General features: G+C 43.3%; 1 protein-coding gene across 2 annotated transcripts in view; it reads right to left on the reverse strand.

Moving 5' to 3' along the window:
- Positions 1–18,621, reverse strand: part of Naa25 (N(alpha)-acetyltransferase 25, NatB auxiliary subunit) — a 55,772-nt gene that overhangs the window by 23,792 nt on the left and 13,359 nt on the right. For both annotated transcript variants that reach the window (XM_005344480.2, XM_026785031.1), the window contains exons 4-13: positions 16,729–16,847; positions 11,731–11,805; positions 9,934–10,041; positions 9,581–9,659; positions 7,611–7,722; positions 6,885–6,974; positions 4,490–4,659; positions 3,320–3,432; positions 1,604–1,811; positions 463–552 (exon numbers count right to left, since the gene is read on the reverse strand). In XM_005344480.2, the coding sequence (XP_005344537.1) occupies positions 463–552; positions 1,604–1,811; positions 3,320–3,432; positions 4,490–4,659; positions 6,885–6,974; positions 7,611–7,722; positions 9,581–9,659; positions 9,934–10,041; positions 11,731–11,805; positions 16,729–16,847 (1,164 nt within the window). The remainder of the gene's footprint in view (positions 1–462; positions 553–1,603; positions 1,812–3,319; positions 3,433–4,489; positions 4,660–6,884; positions 6,975–7,610; positions 7,723–9,580; positions 9,660–9,933; positions 10,042–11,730; positions 11,806–16,728; positions 16,848–18,621) is intronic.

Consider the following 18,621-nt stretch of genomic DNA (forward strand, 5'->3'; position numbering starts at 1 on the left):
GAGAGAGAGAGAGAGAGAGAGAGAGAGAGAGAGGGAGAGAGAGAGAGAGAGAGAATCTTTTATGTGTGTGGTTTTTGGAGACAGGCTTTAGCCCTGGCTGGCTGTCCTAGAACTGACTTTTTAGGCCAAGCTGGCCTCAAACTCACTTGTCTTTGCCTCACAAATGCTGAGATTAAAAGCATGCACCGCTGCCACCACCACCATCTGGTAGAAAAATCATTTTTTAAACATTAATAAATAAAAAGAGGGTTTTTGTGTTCTGTGGGTTTGCCCATCTGCCTTTAAATCAGTGTGGTTATATCTTAACTCTAGTTTTAAATCAGAGTGATCATTCATTATGCAGATAAATTTAGAAACCAATGAGATAGCTGCTGAGTTGGGCCCAAGGTTCAGTGCTAAGAGTTTCCACAGTGTGGCCTCCATCTCCAGCAACCCCCATGGAGGTGACACCAGTGTCCTTACCTGCTTCTCTCCATATATCAGTGAGCACATGGACAGCGAGGAGGCAGTAATAATCAGAGAACTGCAACTCTGTCTTCAAACAAGAGCGCCCTAGGGGAAGGATTAAAAAAAAAAACGCCTATTTTTAATAATTACTCATAAAGTGCTGCGACAGGAGACTTTTGTTTACTTTTGAAGAAAAATGATAGGCAGAAAAAGAGGAAAAGAAAAAAGAAAGTAAGAATAGGATGAGTAAACAGGGAAGTGGTGGTGCACGTCTTTAATTCTGCTCAGGAGACAGAGGCAGACAATCTCTGAAGTTTGAGGCTGACCTGGTCTGGTCTACAGAGTAAGTTCCAGGACAGCTAGGGCTAGACAGAGAAACCCTGTCTCGAAAAACAACACAAAAACAAATAAATAAAAAAGAATAGGGCCTGTACCGAAGAAAAATACAAGCCATAAAAACGGGATGTAGCATGAACATAAGTACTTGCTTAGCATGCACAAGCAACTGGCTTCAATCCCTGGCACCACAAAAGAGGGCAAGAAAAAAAAGGATGTATAGAAGGGAGGTGAGAACACAAACCAAATCGCTTATAAGTCACACTGAGCTGGAACAGAACATTCCAGAGGAGAAGGTGCATACACCAGTTTTTACAAAAGGAAAGACCTAAGAAGTCTGAGGTGACGAAAAGAACCAGAGCCTCAGCTTAACTAATGCTGTATCAACCCTCCTACCAAATGGTTCTTAAAGCACAGTGGTGCTCAAGTGACACCTCTACTGAGTGGCTTACAGCCAGTCAGTCAGAGTCCCTGCTTCTGCACTGAACATTACCTTATAATTCACACTACACTACTCTGCTTCTTGCAGTGTTGTGAAGACATAAGGCCACAGCTCCCAGGCGCAAAAATCCTCACAAGTCATACAACTTGTTTAAGAACCATGGAATAGTCTGGCTGCTCAGGAGGAGCAGACAACACCTGTTAGCCTAACTAGGTTTCTGAGAATTACTCAGATTGAGGAAGCATTTGATAAAATGCCCAGTATGTGCACTAGAGGAGTGTGCTCTAGGTACTTTACATACTGACTTCTCAGTCTTAGCAGAACTGGCAGGAGGGTGGGGAGGACACGGGCAACACACACATCTGAATGGCTACTCACCAAACTCCAGTCCGTGTTGGTACCTTAACATCAACTCTCTGACCACACCCAGCTTCTGGCTCTTATCCATGATGTGGTACAAGCCAAGAAGCCTTGTCAGCTGCACGACACACAGATGCTGCTGCAGGGCACGGATGTCACCTGGCAGGGCAAGTTTGTCCTCTGTTGGTGTTGACAACGGAACAACTCCAAGAAGCTGATTAATGAACTGCAGAGAGGAAGAACAAAGGCCACACAATGCAGATGTGTTTGGGACACCTGAGATGCTCTATGGGATTCCTGTACCAGCTATCTCTACCCCCCACAGCTATTGTCCAACCTCTAGCTCTCAAAGACCAGGTATGGTGCTGCACGGCTAGATCATGCATGGCTATGCAAACTGAGCCACAGGAGATCCTCCCACCCCTTTACTTTTATTTTATGTGTGTGGATGTTTTGCCTGTACATATGGTGTGTACTACATTGCGTGCATTCATGGAAGCCAGAAGTCGTCACCAGATCAATGTTCAGATAATTGTGAACCACCAAGTGGACGGTAGGAATTGAACCTGGATTTGTGTGAGAGCAGGCAGCACTCTTAATCGCTGAGCCAATCTCCCCAGCCCCCAAAGACCTCATCTTTAATACTTATGGTCTTCCCTTCTGCATGTTACAATTTACCCAAGAAGTCATACCCCTGAACTCTGTACACAAACACCGCAAAAACAGCTCCACTTAGACAACAAGAATGAAGAGTCTTTCAGAACTCAATTGAGACTAATGGATCCTTATTAGTTAGGGAGCTGGGATTAAAGGCATAGACACACATGTGTCCTAGATGAGTCACCTAAGTCTGTCAAAGTACTAAGTCCTGGTGGAGTGAAGATACAGTCATTCCACTGTGCTCAGTCCACTTCACTCCTCATGGGCACAGAAGGCTTTTTTATGGTAGGCCGCATGGCAGCAGCCCTGGCACAATTAAGACTTCCAGTCATCAAGCTTTGCCACAGGGTTACTAGTAAACCAGTGGATGGCAGATACGGGTTTATTCATGCCTTTATCTCTGCACATAGCGTCCTATCCTACCTCAGTCACATTGCTCCCCAGTAGATAAAGGACTCCAACTGCCTATGACCAAGGTCAGCTCTGCAACATGCATCAAATACTTCTGAGTATGAAATAGTCTAGGGAAGTGGTTCTCAACCCCTTTGGGGGTCGTATATCGCATATATACTGACGATTCATAACAGTAGCAAAATTGCAGTTATGAAGTAGCAATGAAATAATTTTATGTCTGGAAGTCACCAAAACACGAGGAACTGTATTAAAAGGTCACTGTGTTAGAAGGTTGAGAGCCACTGGTCTAGGGAAATCTATGTATGGCTCTCCAATGTGTAAAGACACAGCAAGATATACATGCCACACAAGTGCCAGAGTAGCTTGACTTGAAACTGCTCAGCCTCTAGATGACATCAGTCAGGTGTAAAGGCTCACACCTGATCCCAATGTTTGAAGGCAGAGGAAGGAAAACCCTGGGCCACATGATCCTTTGCAGAAAAATTAAGATCCTATTAACAGGTGAGAAACCTGAGCCAGGTGAGATGTCCAAGTGTGATTTTCCACTGGTTCTACCTCACCAAGCACTGTGGCTGCAAGGCACTTACTATATCGCCTTTCCTGCACTAATGTACATGCACAGATACTCTGGACACTAACAGAACTCTGAGAGACACGTACTTGTGTGCATTGGGCAGCAGGCAAGAGGTCAACGAACACCTTCAAGTCTGTGAAGCAACATGGCTTATCCCCAAACTTCTTGAAATACTGGAACATTAACTCTTCTGGGTCACCTTCAAGAGAGGATACTACATTACTCATTACTCACAGACTGGTCTGTTTCCTTCAAATTAACTTTGCCTGCCGGGCGATGGTGGCACATGTCTTTAATCCCAGCACTCGGGAGGCAGAGGCAGGCGGATCTCTGTGAGTTCGAGACCAGCCTGGTCTACAGAGCTAGTTCCAGGACAGGCTCCAAAGCCACAGAGAAACCCTGTCTAAAAAAAAAAAAAAAAAAAAATTAACTTTGGCTGAAGCCAGTCACAGTAGCACACACCTTTAAGTCCAGCACTCTCTGTCTCAAAATATAAAAGACAAAACACAAAAGATAAAGAAATAAGAGTTAAGTATGGTGTTGCTAGGTAGTGGTAGTACACACCTTTAATCCCAGCATTCAGGAGGCAAAGGCAGAAGGATCTCTGTGAGTTTGAGGACAGCCTGGTCTATATAGCGAGTTCCAGGATAGCCAGGTAAACACAGAGAAACCTGGTCCCAAAAAGACAAGAATTATGTATGGTGGGCACACCTGTAAACCCAGCATTTGGGAGGCTGAGACAGGAGGGTCACTTTAAAGTTATTCTCAATTTTACAGCAAGCTCCAGGCTACCCTTCCCACCTTCAATAAATAAATGAAAGAATAAATGAATACATGAAAGGTAGGCTCACACTGGGAGGCTGAGTTCCAGGTAAGTTTGGGCTACTGAATGAGATCAATTCACAAAAAAATGCAAATCAGAAAGAATACTCATGTACTCTGAGAAATATTCAGAAGGGCAGGACTGGCAATTTCTCTTTAAGACCAGATGGACTAAACAGATACACTAATATAAAAAGCTAAGTCGATGGGGGAGGGAATGGGAAGAGAGGAGGGAAGGGCGACAGTGGTTGGTATATAAAATAAATAAAATAAAACCAAACGGAATATGTGTGGGAGATGGATTTTTTTTGTAAGTAAGCCATCTTTAGTAATTATTTTCAGATAATAAGCGCATTGATAATGAGGACTGAAGTCAAGATCTGAAGCGTATCCCTCATCTTCTCTAGTGCCCCCCAATGTCCAATTATTCTTACCCAGTTTGTACTCGTCATTACAACCTTGGCTTCGCAGGCGCCTGATGAGCTCCAACTTAGCAAGGTGTGGGCCTCGGACATGCCTGGCATTTTGTGATGCCTCCATTATCCGATCCTCTATAAACTTCACAGCGTCTTCTGCAGAGCAGTGTACTTCCCCTTCTAAGGAGCTGAAGGAAACACAAGGCACCATTACTGCCTCCAACAGGCTCCATAAAGTGGAAGCCAAGAGAGACTGATCTTAAGAAACCGTAGTGTGCTATCTATAAACAACAAAAACAGCAATAAAAGAACAGTGACAGAGTGTGATAGGTGACACAGCTACAACCTACGCCTCTAGCAGAAAGCAGGAGACTAAGCAAAGGTCAGCAATGGCTGCACATGAAGACCTTGCCTCAAAAAGTCAAGGGCTCCGAGTACCTGGGAGGAAGAGGCAGACAGATCTCTATGTGTTCTAAACCAGCCAGGTTTACACAGTTCCAGAACAGCTAGGGCTAGAGACCCTGTCACAAACCCCACCCCCCTAAAAAAAAGCAAATGGCTAGCAGTGTGGATTAGTGAGAAATCACTTGCTTCACATGATTAGAGGGCTAGGCAGTCCTTAGCAAGGCAGTGAAGGGGCGCAACCCACACAAGGTCAAGCAGGTATGAGAAAGCCATGAGCCTGATCTAACAAGTAACAAGCTATAAAATTCTTCTTCACTTTGACTTCTGAATACTGTAAATTAACAAATCACCCTCACCTCTTTAAAGGTGGCAAGACAGCTCAGCAGTCAAATTGCCTCTATGAATGAGGACCCACATAGTAGGAGAGTATTCACTCCCACAAGGTGTCCTCTGACCTTTGGGGTGGCACACAAGTACACACACAAATAAATAAAGCTTTTTTGTTGTTTTGGTTCGAGACAGGGATTCTCTATGTTGCCCTGGCTGTACTAGAACTCATTCTGCAGACCAAACCAGCCTTGGACTCAGAGATCCACCCGCTTCTGCTTTCTCAGTGCCCCAAGTACTGGGACTAAGGGTGTCGACCAATATGCCTGGTTAAATGAAGCTTTTACAAAAATTGTTTTTTGGCCAGAAGGTGGTGGCCCCTACCGTTAATGTCAGCACAGAGGAAGCAGGTGGTTCTCTGAGTTCGAGGCCAACCTGGTCTACTGAGTGAAAGAGTTCCAGGACATCCAGGGCTACTAAAGAAAAACCCTGTCTCAAAAATGCAAGCAAAGCAAAACAAAACCAAACCAAACCCTGTTTTTTAAAGATTCATTATTTTTTTCTTCATATCAGCTATAAAAGGGGGGAAGAAAAATTTCTGCTAATAACCTAACTGCAGTCAACAGCAGAGACATTAATGGATCGAGAAACATCTCTCAAAGATAACTCTTGAGCCACTCAAAAAAAAAAAAGAAAGAAAGAAAGAAAGAAAGAAAGAAAGAAAGAAAGAAAGAAAGAAAGAAAGAAAGAAAGAAAGAGACTTACATCTCAAACATATGAAAGAGCCTACACATATTTAGGGAGGAAGACACCACAACCAGAATGTCTGATCTAATCCCACTCTCAGTACACAGCACTATGTTAACAAAAGGATAGAAGCCAGTGGGGAGGCAAGAGGCTATGAGGATTTATTTTAACATTAACAGGTTAAGTGGGACTAAATACCACATGGGGACTAAAATGAGTCTTACAGGGCACATGTGTTTATTACAGTAAAACAAAATGACTGTTTAAAAAGAATGTAATTGTGGAGTGATAAAGCATAACTGATGCACAATAAAGTCCTTTTGCTCCATCACACTCAAAAGTACCACTGTAAAAAAGATATGCTGACATATGCCTGTAATCCCACACTCAGGCTAAGGCAAAATAGAAGTCACTATCCTGGGAATAAAGTTCAGTGCTAAGAAGCCTTGCATACCAATGTAAGCCCTAGGGTCAACTACCTGTCCACAGAAAGTGAACCTGTACCTCAAAGATGACAACCATTTGGGGTCACAGACTAATAATCCCCAGAGTGTCACTTAATGCAAGCTGCCCAAACAAAACCACTTAAAGTATAACCTAAAGGCTAGAGAGATGGTACATCAGTTGTGAACACTATTGCTCTTCCAGGCGTTCAATTCCCAGTACCCACATGGCAGCTCATATCTCCTGTTCCAAGAAATTCAATGCCTTCTTCTGCCCCCTGCGCACTAAGTAGAAACACAGTAAACATATATACAAACATACAGATATACATATATATACACACACACACACACACATATATACACATACATGCAGGCAAATTAATATATGTTAAATAAAACGAAATTTTTGGAAACATCTTACAATTACGTCACATATCACTCCTTATTTAAAAAAAAATGTTAAGAAAGTAAAAAAGATGACAACTTACTGTTCCCCTTCAGCAGGAGGCGTCCAGGCCTCTTCAATCAGTCGAAAGACAGAATCGAAATAAGTCAGATAGAACTGCCAGTCATCTGAGCTAAAATCAGATTGAATGATGCACACAGTATTAAACTCAAGTTGTGATAAGGTTCCTTAGGTACTATGACTTCAACCAATTTTCTAAGTCATGCCAACGTATACCAGGACCCCCCAAGATGGCACTGTGGAGACTGTCAAAGCCTGGGGCTTTCTAGATACTCAAAGACTAACTTCCTAACATACAATTACCCAATGAGCTCTTCCTAACTAGGAACCGGCATGGAGAGGGAAGCCTCTTTAAGGCCAGTGTCAAATATGACACAGAAACTTGATAGGTGGTGATGGCACACGCCTATTATCACAGCACTCAGGAGGCAGAGGCAGGGGGATCTCTTCACAGAGATCCAGGCCAGCCTGGTCTACAAAGCTAGTTCTAAGACAGCCAGAGCTACACAGAGAAACCTTGTTTCAAAAAACAAAAACAAACAAAAAGTAATACAGTAACTCCACGCTAATCCTTAAGAAATAACTTATCCACCACTTCCCAGGCCCCATTAGGACTTACTTTCAAAATATAAAGCTCATTGAAAACTTCTAACATACCCAGAACTCTCACAACACAGACCAGCATCAGTCTCGGGGGCCTGGAAACCTTCCAAGGCTCTCAGCTCACAAGCAGTGGCCATCTACTCACTTTTTCAACAGGAGGCGTCGGGAAAGGGCGTTGCACTCTGGCCACCTGCTCAGCTTCTTGTACATGGCCATGCATTTGTTTTCCCGACTCTGAATCTCACTTGTCAACTTATCTACAACAAAAAGTATAAAAGTTTGGCTAGTTTCATATCTACCGGAATAAAATCCAATCGCGGGGGTGCGGGGGGTGGTCCTATTTGTTGGATCCCTCAAAAAAATAAACTTCTAACACTCGGGAGGCAGAAGCAGATGGACCTCTGTGAGTTTGAGGTCAGCCTGGTCTACACAGCTAGTTCTAAGACAGAACTACAGAGAGAAACCTTGTCTCAAAAAACAAAAACAAGGGCTGGAGAGATGGCTCAGTGGTTAAGAGCATTGCCTGCTCTTCCAAAGGTCCTGAGTTCAATTCCCGGCAACCACATGGTGGCTCACAACCATCTGTAATGAGGTCTGGTGCCCTCTTCTGGCCTGCAGACATACACACAGAAAGAATATTGTATGCATAATAAATAAATAAATATTAAAAAAAACAAAAACACAAAAGAAAAGAAACTAACTCTTAAAATAATACACTCTACTATCTTACAAAGATCCTTTTCCTAAATAGAAACATTTCCTACAATAAATTTAAATAATGGTTGGAGATCCACACTGAGCTGTGATAGATACATGTAAAATACAACATATCCGGACTCAGAAACCTCAACTGACACACTTCTAAAAAATGAGTACTGCAGACATGCAGTCAGGCAAAACACCCATCTCGGCACTTAGGAGGCAGACATGGTAGATCTCTGAGTTTGAGATCAGCCTGGTCTACAGAGTGAGTTCCAGGACAACCAGGGCAACACAGAAAAACCCTGTCTTGAAAATTGATAGATAGATAGATAGATAGATAGATAGATAGATAGATAGATAGATAGATAGATAGATAGATAGATAGATAGATAGATAGATAGATAGTGGGGGGTTGTTTAACCGGAGCTGGGCATGGTGGTGCCCACCTTTAGTCCCAGCACTTGAGAGGCAGAAGTTGGAGGATCTCTAAGAGTATGGGTCTATATAGAACACCATTCCCAGGATGTCTTGAAAAACAAAACAAAATAAAAAAAAGTTAAACCCAGGAGTTTATGGGAAGCACAAACTGGGCTCAATGGAAGTACTGGGGGCAGGAAGGTGGTGGTAGGGAGATAATGAGGTAGGGAACACCTAGGGAAAGTTGAGTGAGGGTAAAAAAATGAATACAATCAAAATTACCTTGTATGAAATTCTCAAAGAATTAATAAAAAAAAAAAGTGTTACTGTTTGAGACAGGGTTGGTCTATCTACACAGCCCTGGCTGTCCTAGAACTCACTATGTAGACCAAGCCTGCCTCTGGCTCCTAAGTGCTTGGGATGAAAATACTGTTAATAGTTTAAACACAAGTTTAGAAACCAGCCTACAGGGCTGGAGAGAGCACTGGCTCCTCTTCCAGAGGTCCTGAGTTCAATTCCCAGCAACCACATAGTGGCTCACAACCATCCATAAAGGATCCACCTTCCGGCGTGTAAGCATACATGCAGGCAGAACACTGTAAAAGTACTAAATAAATATAAATCTTTAAAACAGAAACAAAACCACTTACAGTCCACACAGTTCAAAACCCCAGAGAAACTAGACAACAAAGAGAACCTTAAGAGGGATATACATAGATCTACAAAGAAAAGAGAAAAAAAAGGACAAGATCTTCTGAGTAAATTGGGAGCGTGGGGCTCACAGGATAGGGTAGAAGGGGAGAAAGGAGAAGAGAAGGAAGGGAGGGGAGCAGACAAAAATGTACAGCTCAATAAAAACAATACAAAAACCCCTATGTTTAGAACATAGACGTATATAGCAAAGTTATAGGACTTTTATGATTGTATGGGAACTTTTCAACCACAAGTAAGTTTCATCTTCAAATTGAAAACAAAACAGGAAACTTTTTAAATTACCTCCTAATTTCCCTCTAATGACATCCAGGGCTTCCTGGTACTTCCCCAAGCGTTCCAGGATCATATAATAAAGTTCAACCTTGTAGAAGACACAAACAGTTACAGCATTGAGAAGTGAGCAGGAATACAAGCATCCGTGTACTCATTACAATTATTTAACACAACTGTGTTGACGACTTTTCCTTTCCACATACATCTTAATTAACAGAGAGCACTTTTCAGAGATAGCTCGGTTTCATGGTTCCTAGCTGAGTCAGGCAAGTCTTTTTTACCTAAGGCCCAGATAGGGTCACCAGCTATAAAGTGGACACTGTTGTCACAATTGGGAAAATGGAGTAAGGGCGTATACTCACTTCAGCTTCAGCTTCTATCTTGTCCTCTTTCACCATTTTTTCTACCATCCTCTCTGCCAGGGGCAAAAACATGGTTTTTGAGAGATTTTCATCTCGTGCGGATATAGACTGCAAGAAGAATGATAAATATTTTGCTGTAATCTCTCTCCTACTTGTTCTGTTCACATCACCATGCAGAACACCATTAAGAACTGTGACTCTGGCCCCCAGTCCACTGTGTACATTAACAGGCCTAATATGAATCTACCACGTGGACACACGGAATCATAGCCGCCTTAGCATCCCATTCATTCCTACAACCCCTGGCTTCTACATGACTTAGTGCTTTGACAGGGTGATCTGATAGTTACCTACAAGTACTCAAAAAGGGGTGTGCCTCTGTTTGGTATTACATTACCAGGGTGCCAAGAAGGAAGCTGTGTACACTGTGCCTTGATATGCTAACACAGCTACAAAAGGAGACATCCCAATTCTAGTTACACAGCTCTTGTTATTAGCTAATTACCATATAGCCACCATTTTTAAACCAGGACTACTGTTAACTGAACAGTGCAAAGATTCTGCTCAAGGCTCACTTATCCAGAGGACACAACCTTTCAAAGTAGATATATACTCAACTTACAGATATAGAAACTAGAGAAAGGATTCCCCCAGTAGTTTGACAATTTCTTTTTCTTTCTTTTTTTTTTTTTTTGGTTTTTCGAGACAGGGTTTCTCTGTGGTTTTGGAGGCTGTCCTGGAACTAGCTCTGTAGACCAGGCTGGTCTCGAACTCACAGAGATCCGCCTGCCTCTGCCTCCCGAGTGCTGGGATTAAAGGCGTGCGCCACCACCGCCCGGCTAGTTTGACAATTTCTAGTCAAGCCCCACACACTTGAAGATAGAGAGCTTGGTTTATTGTGATAATTTTTTTTTATCTTCTCGAACAGGTCTCACTTGCACCCTGATTCAGCCTCAAACTCCAGATCATCTTGCTGTGCTTGGGGTTCCGGGTGTGTATCACCATGCCGAGTCTATAATGTGTTTCTATAATGGGGTTCCGGGTGTGTATCACCATGCCGAGTCTATAATGTGTTTCTCAGCATGACCTCCCAGCCCTTCTCCCCAGAGGGTGTCAGTGGGATTCTTACAGGAGTTCTGAGAGATAAGCATCTCCATTCCACAAAAGAGGAAGTTGAAGCTTGATAAGAACAAACACCAGCCAGTTGTAGTGATGCACACCTATAATCCCAATACTCAAGTCCTCTGTAGCCACATACTGTTGGGAGCTGGTCTGGGATAAACTAATAGGACAACTGAGAAACTACCAAGCAGCCAGGCACGATAGCCACCTCACCTGTAACCCCCAAATTCAAGAGGTGGAGGCAGCAGGATCTTGAGTTTGAGGTCAACCTAGGTTACATAGTAAGTTCAAGGTGATACCCTATCTCAAAACAAAACAAAAAAACAATAAATAAGAAAGGTGGAAAACTGTCTCAGAGGTCAAGAGCACTGGCTATTCTTTCAGAAGAATCAAGTTTGATTCCCAGCACCCACATGGTGACTCAAAACTGTAACTCCTGTTCCAAGGCACCAGACACCCTCTTCTGGCCTCAGCAGCTACCAGTACATGGTTCACAGACATACATACATACAGGCAAAACACCCATATACATAAAATAAAATTTAATTAAACAAAGACTACCAAGTATTCCCAAATTGAAAACCAAGGGATGATCCGTCAAGACCCTCCTGACACAGTTCATTAGAGACAAAGATGGTAAAGACACTTCAATCCAATTCTGAGCAACATACTTACTTGCATGATTAAGCTCATCACAGACCAAAAGTAGTAAGGGTTTTTGGGGACAATCTTATACAAAGCCATGCCAGCCTGAAAGAGAGCATAATTTAGAGAACATCAGATAGACAATTAATAAACTGGAAATGAAAACAAATATAAGTCTGAGTGTGTGGCACGTTCCCGAGACCAGTAACACAGTTACATACTGTAGGTGATGGCAGTGCCTGATAACCTCATCACTATGACAACAACAAATAATCATAAATGTCAAGTTTTACATCCTGAGTGACAGTTCAACTTTTGAACCATTTAAGTCCAAACTCAGAAAATAGATGTGACACAGCACAGTTCTAAGAAGACTACCAAAATTCACAGAATTTGACTATGATTGTTTATCAGTGTGATCTTCAGACTTGGATAAAGTTCAGTTGATGGAGTGCGTGCCTACCATGCCCAAAGCCATAGGAATGCCCACCACTGTCCAGGCACGGGATGCATGCTCATAGTTTCAGCCACTTGGGAGACAGAGGAGGTTCAATCATCCTTAGCTGCACAGGGAGCTTGAAGTCAACTTGGGCTGAGACCCTGTCCAAACAAACAAGCCACAGCAGCAGTCCTCACTGAAGACCCTGAAACAACTACAGCAAGCAGGGCCACCAGATAGGAGGTAGACTTGGTGGGAAACATTTGGTCCTTCCAAGCTATCAATAATTACAACTAACCCCACCAGTCAGGCACTATGGAACATGCCTGTAATGAACATGGCCTCCCAGAACTTGAGGTAGAGACAGAAGATCAAAAGTTCACTCTTGCTGGGCGATGGTGGCGCACGCCTTTAATCCCAGCACTCGGGAGGCAGAGGCAGGCGGATCTCTGTGAGTTCGAGACCAGCCTGGTCTACAGAGCGAGTTCCAGGACAGGCTCCAAAGCCACAGAGAAACCCTGTCTAGAAAAACCAAAAAAAAAAAAAGTTCACTCTTAGTTATATAGTGAGCAACATGAGACACTGTCTCAAAAAAACTAACAGAAAAAATGACTAACCCTTTTACATACTATGCCCACACTTAGAGCAGATCAGACAAACAGAGCTAACTAGAATTACTTGAGCATACTGAATTGCTGTCCCCAAATCCTTTCGACTCAAAAAAGGAACCTGTTCTAGGCATGAGCAAAATCAAGCACAAGCTAAAGAGATAAGGCAAAATGTAAACCACACAAATAATTCATTAGAAGTGGTGTGTGTTTATGCCTATGTGATGGAGGAAGTTCACTGGCTAATTAATAAAGAAACTGCTTGGCCTGATAGGTTAGAACATAGGGGGTGGAGTAAACAGAACAGAATGCTGGGAGGAAGAGGAAGTGAGCTCAGACGCCATAGCTCTCCTCTCTGAGGCAGATGCGATGAAGCTCCGACCCAAGAGGGACGTAGGCTAGAATCTCCCTGGTGAGTCACCACCTCGTGGTGCTACACACATTAATAGAAATGGGCCAAGCAGTGTTTATATGAACACAGTTTGTGTGTTGTTATTTTGGGGCATAAGCTAACCAGGTGGCCAGGAGCCGAGCAGTAGGAACGCAGCCCACAGTTCCTTCAACATATATAGATTCACATGTGTGCACATGCCTATGGAGGCCAGAGGACAACCTCAGGGGTTGTTCCTCAGGAGCTGTCCACTTTGCTTTCTGTGATAGGGTCTCTACTAGGATCTGAGGCTTGACAATTAAGCTAAGCTGGCTGGCCAGAAAAACGCCTCCTTAGCACTGGAATTACAAGAAAGCCATCATATTTAATATAGCATACTGGGTACTGGGAATCAAACTCTGGCCTCATGTTTACATGGCAAGCATTTTACCAACGGAGTTTTCTCTCAATATCTTGATTATTTTTGTTTTGTTTTTTTCTGTGTAGTTTCGGAGCTTGAACTGGAACACATTCTGTAGACCAGGCTGGCCTCAAACTCACAGAGATCCACCTGCCTTTGCCTCCACCTTCCCAAGTGCTGGGATCAAAGGTGTGCACCACTACCACCCAGCCCAAGTCCTTGATTCTTTTCTGGGCACAGGTAAACATGCAGCTGAATCCGCCTCAGGCTTGCTATGTAGCTGAAAATGGCTCTAAATTCTCGACCTTCCTATACCCATCTTCCAAATGCATAACACAAATCTAACCAATTAAAATTTACCTAACAATAGAAATGTGTATAAAAACACCATACTATGGGGGCTGGAGAGATGGCTCAGAGGTTAAGAGCATTGCCTGCTCTTCCAAAGGTCCTGAGTTCAATTCCCAGCAACCACATGGTGGCTCACAACCATCTGTAATGGGGTCTGGTGCCCTCTTCTGGTCTGGTGGCATCCATGCAGATAGAACACTGTATCCATAATAAATAAATAAATCTTTAAAAAAAAAAAAAAAAACAAGCCGGGCGATGGTGGCGCACGCCTTTAATCCCAGCACTTGGGAGGCAGAGGCAGGCGGATCTCTGTGAGTTCGAGACCAGCCTGGTCTACAGAGCTAGTTCCAGGACAGGCTCCAAAGCCACAGAGAAACCCTGTCTCGAAAAAACAACACAAAACAAAACAAAACAAAACCCACCATACTAGCCAGGTGGTGGTGGTACATGCCTTTAATCCCAGCACTAGGGGAGATCTCTGAGATCAAGGTCAGCATGTTCTATAGAGCGAGTTCCAGGAGAGGCTACACAGAGAAACCCTGTCTTGAACGCCCCTCCCCCCACCAAAAAAAAACCTCACCATACTACAGGCTGGCAAGTTGGGAGCACTGGCTGCTCTTCAAGAGATCCAGATTCAGTTTCTAGCATCCACAAAACTGTTTAAAACTGTCTTTAACTATAGACCCAGGAGATCTAGTTACCCACTTCTATCCTCCTCAGATACTGTACACAAACATACAAGTAGCAAAACACACCCATATATGTATGTATGTATGTATGCATGCATGCATGTATGTATGCATGTATGTATGTATGTATACACACACACAACAAAAGGAACAATAAATAAATAAACAGAATCACATGCTAGGCGATTCCAAGAAAGGTGAAATCACACACGTTCTTTCCTCCTTAAGAGAAAATGGGGAAGTATCATTATGAAATCCCCTGAAAAACAGCATTTCAGATGGATCTTAAAGGACAAGTGAGGCTCTAGGCTAGACTGAAGATATTAGGATGCACAAACATTTGAGGTCAACAGGTGAGTAAGTCATCAATTCTCAGGACGAAAATGAGTCTGAACAAAATCAAAGAGAGTGAGTCATGGGGTGGAAAAATGGCTCAGCAGTTAAGAGAGCCTGCTGTCCTTCCAAAGGACCCGAGTTCCAGACACACACAAGAAAAATCAAGAGGGCTGGGCCAGTTTTAGTGTGAGAGCACTGGCCTATCACCAGAAAGCCCTGGTCCAATCTCTAACACTAACAAAAAAACTCAAGGAATCAAAGGCTGGGCTTTGCATGAAGGGTAGACATCCAGTACGTGTAGGGCCCTAGGTCAATCTCCAGCACCAAAAACCATAGAGGAAGGAAAACAAGTTCATGAGAGACACAAGAAGTACTTCTACTTTGAAAACTTATATAAGAGAATATAAATGCTGATTCTGAGGAAGGATTTGTATTACCCTGTCTGACTTCCTATAGCTACGGTGTGATACTGCAGGCAAAGAACAAGTTAAACAAAAACTCAACTTTCTTTTTAAGATTTATTTTTTTAATTATGTATAGTGTTTGCCTGCATGTATGCCTGCAAGCCAGAAGAGGGCACCAAATCTCATTATGGATGGTTGTGAGCCACCAGGTCGTTGCTGGGAATTGAACTCAGGACCTCTGGAAGAGCAGCCAATGCTCTTAACCACTGAACCATCTCTCCAGCCCCCAAAAACTCAAATTATAAAAATATCAGCACTCAAGAGGCAGAAACTGAAACTCAAGCCTTGCTAGATACTGCTTATTAAGTTTAAAGCAAAGTTCCAGGAAAGGCTTAGCTACAAGCAGGTTTTGTTGTTGTTGTTTTCTTTTTGAAGCAAGATCTTGAATTCATTCCAGGGCCTTATACTTGAACTTATTATGCAGCTAACTTTCAATTCTTGACCCTCCCACCATCTACCCACGTACTTCAATGATAGGCACATGTCACTATGACAGGTTTATCCTACAATGCGGCTAAAGACACAAAACACTACACTGAGCCGGATGTGGTGACACAGGTCTACAATCCCAGCTACTCGGGAAGCTGCAGACAGAATGACATCAAGTTGAAGGCTATTCTGGGCAAAAGTCTTTCATGGTGCCCAGGCTGACCACAAATCATCATATAGCTAAGGATGGCCTCGAACCTCTGATTGATTGATTGATTGATTGATTGATTGATTTTGGCTTGACTTCCAGAGTGTTGGGATTAAAGGAATGTGCCACTATGTCCAGCTCACATTAATGTTGGTGGTAAACCCAAAAATGTGCACTCCTGGCAAACATTCCGACTGAGCTACAGCCCCAGCCCTAAGCAACTTCTAAAGGGCTAAGAATACAGCCAGCAGTAACATCTGCCTAGCCTGGGTTTCACCCACCATGCCACAAAAAAAAAAAAAAAAGTAAATATTTGTGTAACATTCTTCAAATGTACACAATGAACCCCTAAAATCCGATCAAATAAGCCACCTCTGGAGAGCAAAAGCTAAGAATTTCAGCCATAGGGACTTTTCCCCTGGTGAATTTATCTAACTCTCAGAAGGCTAAAGCAGCTCAATTAACTGGATATAAACTTAAGAGCAGCTCTGTTTTGTGCTCTGTGATTTCTGCCTATCCACTTTCTGAAACCTGAACAGGCATGTCACTCTAGAGCAATCTCAAGCTGACAGCAAACCAAAGCAAACACATGAGCAGCCAGCCAACTTCCCCAAATCCCTGAGAACTCCGTAACTGGCTCATCACCACACACACAGCAGCTCAATCATATCAGAGACTTTGCGCCCTACCCAGAAGGCTGTGAATTTGGTTACCTGCTGCATCTTCTTGTACTCGCCCACTCTGGCGTAGGCCATGAAGAGGTGAGAGTGATACTCCTCGCTGTTGGGAACTTTCTTCACAGCCGCCTCATAAAGCTTTGTGACTAACTCCGCTAAGAGGAAGACAAGCAAGATTGGGTTTTGCTTCCATAAGATAAAATCCTAATGCTCTTTTCTGTTTGGTTAAAGCAGGTGTTCTCAGTCTTTCTAATGCTGAGACCCTTTAATACAGTTTCTCATGATGTGGTGACCCCCCCAACCATATTATTTTTGTTGCTACTTCATAACTGTAGTTGTCACTGTTATGAAATGTAATACAAATATCTGATATGCAGGATATCTGGCTTGACCTCTGTGAAAGGGTCCTTTGACCCCCAAAAGGTCTTGACCCACAGGTTGAAAGGGTTAAATGGTTCCTCCTTGCGCTAAAGGACATAGAGGTATTGTTCCCATTTTCTGCTTAAGTATTGTTGAGGGTATTTTTTGCTGTTTTCTTCAAGACAGGGTTTCTCTGTTTAACAGACCTGGCTGTCCTGAAACTCTGTAGACCAGGCTGGCCAGATCCTGCCTCTGCCTCCCAAGTGCTAGGACTAACGGTGTGTGCCATCACATCTAGCTTTAAGTGTTGTTTTGATGAAGCATGGATTAGGTCATATCTCTTCATGGTACCTGTGCCATGAACTCAATCTGTCTCCTTTCAAGTCTCTCTTTTAGCCCTCCACTGTGTAGTGACATTAACTGTAGTTCTTCAGGGTACCCTATGTCATATCCTGGCCTAATATGCTGTTCCCACTGCATAGCTTCTTCTGTTCCCTTTTCTACTCAGTAAACCCCATGCACGTACCAGTTCCAGCAAGAACACAATCCCAATCCTCTCTGTAGGTCCCACCCTGAAGAGTCTGCCTCTCCTTCCCAATTTGATCGCTGTCTCTTCTCTGTGTTAAACTCTGACTAAAAGAGAAGATCTCTAGTATAGCATTAACTGATACCCAATGCAGCTAGGTATGGCAGCGCATGCCTATGATCCCAATTTTTGGAAGGTTGAAGTTGGAAGACAGCAAATTAAAGGTCTTGTCTATAGACTAAGTTCAAGGCCACTCTGGCATAGTTAGTAAAAGTCAGCTCAAAATAAAAAATATATTAAGGAGTGCAGCTTAGAAGCTGAGCACTTGCCTAGCATGTGTAAGGTCCTGTATTTGATCTCCAGCATCACAGAAATAGTCAATATTATCTTTCTTCATCATCAAGCAAAACAAACTCTCTCTGATACAACAATTCTATTCCTAGCTGCGGTGGCATCATGGAATGAATAATCCCTGGCAGTGAACATGGATTCACCAGAGCCACATGGGTATCAGTCCAGAAGTGCATTACACAGAAGCACATAGCACAGACCCAGCAACATGAAACCCAAGATAAACTAAAGGGGCATTGTCACACTGAAACAACAAGACAGAGAACTAAAGCCAGCAGAGGGCCTCAGATGTGATTCATTGGCAGAGGGATTGTCCAGCTCAGGCAAAGAAGGGAAGAGACAGAAGGAATAGGCAGCAAACAAGTCAATCAAAGTAATTCAGGAGAGGAAATACTCCCAAAGGAAACTGAGACTCAGTTGGAATATGGGAGGCTTTCCCAGCATCAACACTGTTCTAATCCATTCTGCCTTTCCCTTACTGCTTAATGTGAGAGCGTGGGCACAACAGACGTGAGGGCAAGGAGAGCACAGGCACAACAGACATGTGGGCGAGGAGAACACAGAAACAACAGACATGTGGGCGAGGAGAACACAGAAACAACAGACATGTGGGCGAGGAGAGCATGGCACAACAGACATGTGGGCGAGGAGAGCATGGCACAACAGACATGTGGGCGAGGAGAGCATGGCAC

The sequence above is a fragment of the Microtus ochrogaster genome, chromosome 2 (assembly GCF_000317375.1).
Source record: "Microtus ochrogaster isolate Prairie Vole_2 chromosome 2, MicOch1.0, whole genome shotgun sequence".
NCBI lineage: Eukaryota > Metazoa > Chordata > Mammalia > Rodentia > Cricetidae > Microtus > Microtus ochrogaster.